Raw genomic sequence first — 8,165 nt, forward strand, 5'->3', positions numbered from 1 at the left:
ATATATATATATATATATATATATATATATATATATATATATATATATATATATATATATATATATATATATATAAGAGAGAGAGAGGTGGAGGCACATGGTGTAGCGGTTAGAGCAGCGTACTCGCGGTTGAGGGATCGCGTGTTTGAATCTCAGACGAACGACGTGTGTGTTTATGGGCGAAACACTTAAGCTCCACATGGCTCCGACAGAGGCTAATGGCGAAGTTCTGCTGATTCTTTCGCCACAACTTTCTCTTACTCTTTCCTCCTGCACCTGCGACGGACCGGCGTCCCGTTCAGGTGGGGAATCTATACGCCAATGATTATGAGCCAGACATGGCTCCAGAATCAAGAAGCAACAACAACATACACACACACACACACACACGCACAAACATACACATACACACACAAACGTACACATACACACACACACATTACCCTTGGCTTTTAGTCGCTAAAGACAGACAAAGACATTTTTGCGATTAAAATATTGTTTTATTTGAGTAGTCAATTCAGTTAATAAAATGAAAAAATATAAAAGTAATACAGTGATATAAGGTGAGTTTGTGAGATCGTCATCACGTGATCTTGCATGAAGATTGTCTAGTGTAGAGGTCACGTGATATAAAAATTATCCGATTAGGGTGTTATGTGTTTTATTATCAGGTAGGGATATGTGTATCTAGGACTCCATTATGTTATGTAATATAGTTGTGATAGTTGTTGCTGTAGACGTTTTTTTAGATTCCATGTCAGACTCGATTGAGGACAATGGGAAGAATCCATTTATGGCCAATTCGTCTATTTTATGGGTGGTGATGCAGGAGCTGCACGACCAGGCGGTAGTGTTACTCTTGGTAGAATCGATTTTTTGTCTGGGAGAGTAAAGTTCAGTTTATTTTCTGGTACAACAAGGTGACAGAAGTTCCCTTTACCTGTAAACCCGAAGGGGCATTCACAGTAGTGGGACCCGGGCTTGTTAATACATCTATAGGGAAAAGGACAGCCACCATTGTTGCATCTACATTCGTCGATGTCTGAAAATAAGGAGGAAAGAAATATACATAGTTTTAATTAAAATAAAGGCATCGGAGAGTTGATGCATACCCTGCGCACAGTATCATCATTATAGGTACTTATACTCCCGTGGAATTAAAAAAAATTCAAGTGGTAAATAAAGAAAACCCTTCGAATCCATCACTATACACACACGCACGTTCTCACACGCACGTTCTCACACGCACGTTCTCACACGCTCACGCACAGAAAGTCGCATGTCTATTTATGTATTTACGTATGTACGTATAAATGTATGTATGCACATTTGTCTACGCGCAAAGATACGAGGGTCGATTCATATGAAAAAGAAAATGAAAAAAAATAATACGATTGCTTGCATGTCGGGAAATTTGTAACTTCGAGCCAATGCGGATATACTCATCCAATGAGTATTTCTGCTGTTTTCCAGTAATGTTGAAAACACATAGATAAAACACAACGACGAGCGATTACAACACCCTGCTTTCGCTTACACGTAAAAGGGAATAAAGTGTATGGAACAATATACACCAATCTAGGGAAAAGTGAGATTTTATTTATTCTGCATCAAACCAGTGAGCTGATTCTACACTTACGTTCATAGGATCAAGATGAAAATCCATCACTTTTATATTTCATGTAGACCCTTGTGCTAAGTGTATATATATATATACATATATATATATATATATATATATATATATACATATACATACATATATATATATATATATATATATATATATATATATATATATATATATATATATATACATACATACATACATATATATATATATATATATATATATATATATATATATATATATATATATATATATAGGCGTAGGAGTGGCTGTGTGTTAAACAGTGTGTGTGTGTGTGCGTGAAGGCGCATTGGCCCAGTGGTTAGGGCAGCGGACTCGCGGTCATAGTATCGCGGTTTCGATTCCCAGACCGGGCGTTGTGAGTGTTTATTGAGCAAAACCACCTAAAGCTCCACGAGGCTCCAGCAGGGGATGGTGGCGAACCCTGCTGTACTCTTCCACCACGACTTTTTCTCACTCTTACTTCCTGTTTCTTTTGTGCCTGTAATTCAAAGGGTCAGCCTTGTCACACTGTGTCACGCTGAATCTCTCCCAAGAACTACGTTAAGGGTACACGTGTCTGTGGAGTGCTCAGCCACTTGCACGTTAATTTCACCAGCAGGCTGTTCCGTTGATCGGATCAACTGGAACCCTTGTCGTCGTAAGCGACGGAGTGCCAACTAAACAGTGTGCAAATCCACCTGATGTTCAGATAGATCTGCACTTCACTAGCGGTATCCAATTGTTGTTACAGTTTCCATTGGTTTCACCCAATACCCATACATTTCTTCCCAAAATTATTGTGATGCGACTCTCTTGTATATCACTTGTAAATTTTAGTAAATATGCTAAAACAGCACAGAGGGAGACGACTCTTGCACAGGTAAAGTTAAATAACGAAAAGAAAAACAGTAAATGCAATATAGAACCAGTCGTGTATGGGTGGGGAGTGAACTCGGAATGTGAGAGGGGGTTGTTGAACATAAGGAAATATGTGGGTAAAATGGAAGGTTCATTCAAGCTCAGGTTAGACAACCATAAGTCAGAATGTAGAGATGTGTGAGTATGTGTGTGTGTGCGCGAGTGGGGGTGTATATGCGCGTGGTGTGTGTGTGTGTGTGTGTGTTTGTGTTTTTGTGCGTGTGTGTGTCAGTGGAGAAAATCTTTCGTGAAATGATGCACTTACCCACGCAGTAACGATTCTTAAATATTTGAAAACCTTTCCAGCAGCGGCAATAGTAGGATCCGAGAGTATTGATACAGATTTGGTCACATCTTCCTCTATATTTACACTCGTTGATATCTGTTAAATAAATAAATAAATGTTATTTAAACACAAATGCAGCAGTTAACTACCGTATCTCTTGGTTTATAACATATCGACACTGTCACACTACACCGCATAAATCAACTGCTGTATGTCTTGACGTATAGTTGGGTTCTTCATTTTATAAATAAAATTCTTGGTGTATTTCGAATAACAGATTTGGGAACCAACACAGCTCGGCTGAATAACAACGTATCTTAAACATGCCCTCTTCCCTCATACTTAAAACCCCACATCTCTTATGAAACTGCCTCCTGCTCCCAACTTCCCATCCGTATCGCCGGTCTTTTCTCGTAAGCTACGACCTCAGTAATACTGATATGCAAAACAGACTCTGTACTCACCTTTGTGGAGGCACATAGCCTAGTGGTGAAAGCAGTGGACTTGCGGTCGAGGGATCGCGGGATCAAATTCCTGACCGAGAGTTAAACAACCATCACAAATTATTTACTAAATAATGGTAAATTTAAAATGTTTATTTTTGTTGTTTATGTTTAATTTTTATAGTGTTACTTACCAACACATTTGTTATTCTCATATCGGTAACCACGTTTACATTTACAGTAGTAGGATCCTGGGTAGTTGTAACATTTGGCATCAGAAGGACAGGGCTTCTTTAAACACTCGTTGATGTCTTGAATTTGAAAAAGAAAGAAATATTGTAGATATAAATATGGAAATGAAACTATATTTTTTAATAATGTTGCTGTTGTTACCCACAATTCACTATACACTCAAATTTACCCCATTTCTGCTGTTGTCTCACATTCTCTCCTTATTTCTCTCAACTCTTCCTTCATCATATTTTCCCGTTCACCTACTCCCTATCTCTCACTCCCATACACATCCTTATAACTTCTCCTTCCCCCTTTCATTTGCTGCTATCTCGTACATCGAGGGCCATTGGCTTATCTCTCTTTCAACTCCCTTTCAATCCTTCCTCCTTTCCCTCCCAAAATATGAGTAGCCATATTACTTCTCTACAGACAAGACCCTATTCTATCCTGCCCTCTTCCCTCATACTTAAAACCCCACATCTCTTATAAAACTGCCTCCTGCTCACAACTTCCCATCCGTATCGCCGGTCTTTTCTCGTAAGCTACGACCTCAGTAATGCTGATATGCAAAACAGACTCTGTACTCACCTTTGTGGAGGCACATAGCCTAGTAGTGAGAGCAGTGGACTTGCGGTCGAGGAATCGCGGGATCAAATCTCAGACAGGGTGATGTGTGTGTTTGTGAGCGAAACATCTAAGCTCCACGCGGCTCCAGCAGAAGGTAATGGTGAACTTCTGCTGACTCTTTCGCCGCCACAAATTTCTCTCACTCTTTCCTCATGTATTTAGCAGCTCAGCTGCGACGGACCGTGTTCCCTGGGGAACCTATACACCAATTAAACTGGGAAAACCGGCCCTTATGAGCCAGGCATGGCTCGAGAAGGAACAAACAACAATACCCACTGCTAAGTGGCTGGAGTTAGGAAGGAAATCCTGTCATAGAAACTATAGCAAAGAAGACATTTGGAAACGATACATTCATGAGACCCGTTAAAGGCTTCCAAACCATCCACCCGATGCCAGCATGGAACATAGATATCAAATTGTTATTAATACTTTTCTTTTAGTGGAGGCGCAATGGCCCAGTGGTTACGGCAGCGGACTCTCGGTCATAGGATCGCGTTTTCGATTCCCAGACCGGGCGTTGTGAGTGTTTATTGAGCGAAAACACCTAAAGCTCCACGAGGCTCCAGCAGGGGATGGTGGTAAACCCTGCTGTACTCTTTCACCACAGCTTTCTCTCACTCTTACTTCCTGTTTCTGTTGTGCCTGTAATTCAAAGGGTCAGCCTTGTCACACTGTCACGCTGAATATCCCCAAGAACTACGTTAAGGGCACACGTGTCTGTGGAGTACTCAGCCACTTGCACGTTAATTTCACGAGCAGGCTGTTCCGTTGATCGGATCAACTGGAACCCTCGACGTCGTAAGCGATGGAGTGCCAACATACACTTTTCCTTTGATATGAGGCAGCGAGCTGGCAGAAACATTAGCACGCCGGGCGAAATGCTTAGCGGTATTTCGTCTGCCGTTACGTTCTGAGTTCAAATTCCGCCGAGGTCTACTTTGCCTTTCATCCTTTCGAGGTCGATAAATTAAGTACCAGTTGTGCTGGGGTCGATCTAATCGACTGGCCGACTCCCCCAAAATTTCGGGTCTTGTTTATAAAAGAATATTTTCCCTTTGATATGGGTTACATAAAAAGTACCAGTACACACATGCATGTATGGACATGTGTATATATCTATGTAAGTATGTTTGGATGTATTTATATGTATGTATGTGTGCGTATGTGTATGTGTGTGTACATTTATAAGCATGCATGCATGTTTCTCTCTCTCTCTCTCTCTCTCTCTCTCTCTATATATATATATATATTCTTTTACTCTTTTACCTGTTTCAGTTATTTGATGGTGGCCGTACTGGAGTACCACCTTTTTAGTCGAGCTAATCGACCCCAGGACTTATTCTTTGTAAGCCTAGTACTTATTCTACCGGTTACTTTTGCCGAACTGCTAAGTTACGGGGACGTAAACACACCACCATCGGTTGTCAAGCGATGTTGGGGGGACAAACATACACACACACATATATATATATATGTACGACGGGCTTCTTTCAGTTTCCGTCTACCAAATCCACTCACAAGGGTTTGGTCGGCCCGAGGCTATAGTAGAAGACACTTGCGCAAGGTGCCACGCAGTGGGACTGAACCCGGAACCATGTGGATCGTAAGCATGCGACTTACCACACAGCCACTCCTACGCCTATATATATATACATATATATATATATATATATATATATATATATATATATATATATATGTATGTATGTATGTATATATATATATATATATATATATATATATATATATATATATGTATGTATATGTATATATATATATATATATATATGTATATATATATATATACATATATATATATATATATATATATATATATATATATATATATATATATATATATATATATATATATATATATATATATGTGTGTGTGTGTGTGTGTGTATGTATGTATGTATGTATGTTGCGTGTGTAAGTATATATATTTAAATATGTGGTTGTTGTTATTGCATTCTACTTACCAACGCATTTTCCTCTGTACATTCGATAGCCGGGGCTATAACATCTGCAACGATAGGAACCTGGGGTGTTGTAACATTTTGCATAACAGCCACAAGCCTTCCTTGCACATTCCTTGATATCTGAAAAGAAATATATGCACTGTAGTATAAATTACAGCAAATATTATAATTTTTCTTATCATTTTTATTGTCAATATTATTATTATTGTTAAGGCCGTGAGCTGGTAGAGTCGTTAGCAGGCAGGACGAATTGCTTAGTGGTATTTCGCCCGTCACTGCCTTCTGAGTTCAAATTCCGCCAAGGTTGACTTTACATTTCATCCTTTCGGGGTCCATAAATTAAGTACCAGTTGCGTACTGGGATCGATCTAGTTGACTGGCCCTCTACCCCAAAATTTCGGCTATACCCCTCTCCCAAATATCAGGTCTTGTGCTTATAGTGGAAAAGATTATTATTATTATTATATTTAAAAAAAAAAGGATTGACGTAACTCTTCACGAAGGTAAATAGTCAAGACGAAGAGTGCGATTTTAGATGTTTTATTTTTTGAACAATATTTCGACAGAACGTCTGTCTTTCTCAAGTTCAAACCAAAAGGTGATTCAAAATTCAAAATTTCAGAAACCAAACGTAAACTATGAACGAGAGTAACCAGCGTCCATACGTTGATAGAATGACATCATCAGCTTTTGTCAGTTTTTTAATAAGCAGAAAGAAAGAAAGAAAAAGGAAGACGACAGAAAAAGAAAAGAAAAAGAGAGAACGAAGAATATTCAATCAAACAGTTTTGTATAAATTTGATGATATTCTCCTGTCATCTTATTCATTCCTCCAGGGCGTGACGTCAATAACCAGCAAACATATTTCTCCTCATACATTCTGAGAAGTGAAAGTGGGGTACATTCAGGATATTTTTTGAGAATGTGCACTTTCAAATCTTCTGCAAAATTGCAGCCGTTTGAAACGAAATGTTCAGCAAGTTCTGTTGAACTACTGTTCTTGTGCTTGACGTCGAATCTGTGCCCATTAAACATTTTGTTTAATTGTTCCGTTGTACAACCAACATAAATCAAGTTGTGTTTCGTGCATTCTGCAGCGTACGCTAAATGGGAATCTTTGCAGGTTCCCCCTTCTGTATAAATCATAACATTTCCATTATGATTTTTGATGGTATTCACTTCACTCATGTTGTTGCACAATGAACAGGGCTTACCTCTCTTGCGGCTGTTCTTTAAGGTACAGCGTGTAGATACTCCAATGTTCGTTTTCTTGGAGTCAGATATAGAGGTCAATATTTCTTTTATGTTCTTATTCCGTCGAAAGGCTACAATGGGCGGCTGAGGAAATATTTGTTTGAAACTGGGATACTTTTTCGCCACATGTTGGTAACTTTCATGCAACACTTTTGAAATGCCAGCGAAACGTCGGTGCCAGTTAAACACTAAAGGAATTCTGTAATCTGTTGTATTTTGTTTGCTAAGATTAGGCGTGTACGTTTGACTATCTTTGCTAATCTTAGCTATTTCACTTGCTATTTCCTTTACACGTGATTCACTGTAGCCTCGTTTGACATAATGGCATACAAAAGCATTTGCATGTTTCCAGTAATCACCTATGTAAAAGTGTTGCATGAAAGTTACCAACATGTGGCGAAAAAGTATCCCAGTTTCAAACAGATATTTCCTCAGCCGCCCATTGTAGCCTTTCGACGGAATAAGAACATAAAAGAATTATTGACCTCTATATCTGACTCCAAGAAAACGAACATTGGAGTATCTACACGCTGTACTTTATAATAATAATAACAATATTTTAAAAAGGATTGGCGTAACTCTTCACGAAGGTAAACAGTCAAGACGAAGAGCGCGATTCGATTGTATAGATATTTTATTCGTTAAACAATATTTCAACAGTACGTCTGTCTTTGTCAAGTTCAAAACAAGAGGTGATTAAATTACAGAAATTTAAACGTTAAACTATGAATGAGAGTAACCAGCGTCCATATGTTAATGGAATGACATCATCAGTTTTTAAGTTTATA

At 38.7% G+C, this 8,165-nt stretch overlaps 1 protein-coding gene across 1 annotated transcript; it reads right to left on the reverse strand.

Annotated features, from left to right (window-relative positions):
• Positions 1 to 668: 668 nt before the first annotated feature.
• LOC106868085 (EGF-containing fibulin-like extracellular matrix protein 2) lies at positions 669 to 6,281 on the reverse strand. The gene is made up of 4 exons (XM_014913200.3): positions 6,124 to 6,281; positions 3,475 to 3,591; positions 2,817 to 2,933; positions 669 to 1,042 (listed from the first exon to the last, which is right to left on the reverse strand). The coding sequence occupies exons 1-4, from the start codon at positions 6,143 to 6,145 to the stop codon at positions 807 to 809; spliced, it is 492 nt and encodes a 163-aa protein (XP_014768686.1). The 5' UTR covers positions 6,146 to 6,281; the 3' UTR covers positions 669 to 806.
• Positions 6,282 to 8,165: the final 1,884 nt, after the last annotated feature.

The sequence above is a fragment of the Octopus bimaculoides genome, chromosome 29, assembly GCF_046866305.1.
Source record: "Octopus bimaculoides isolate indiv1 chromosome 29, ASM4686630v1, whole genome shotgun sequence".
Taxonomy (NCBI): domain Eukaryota; kingdom Metazoa; phylum Mollusca; class Cephalopoda; order Octopoda; family Octopodidae; genus Octopus; species Octopus bimaculoides.

Coding starts and splice junctions, on each gene's coding strand:
- LOC106868085 (XM_014913200.3), bottom strand. CDS start 6,145: ATGTACAGAGGAAAATGCGTTG. Junction 3,592..6,123: donor GTACAGAGGAAAATGCGTTG/GTAAGTAGAATG, acceptor TTCAAATTCAAG/ACATCAACGAGTGTTTAAAG. Junction 1,043..2,816: donor TAAGAATCGTTACTGCGTGG/GTAAGTGCATCA, acceptor CCTTATTTTCAG/ACATCGACGAATGTAGATGC.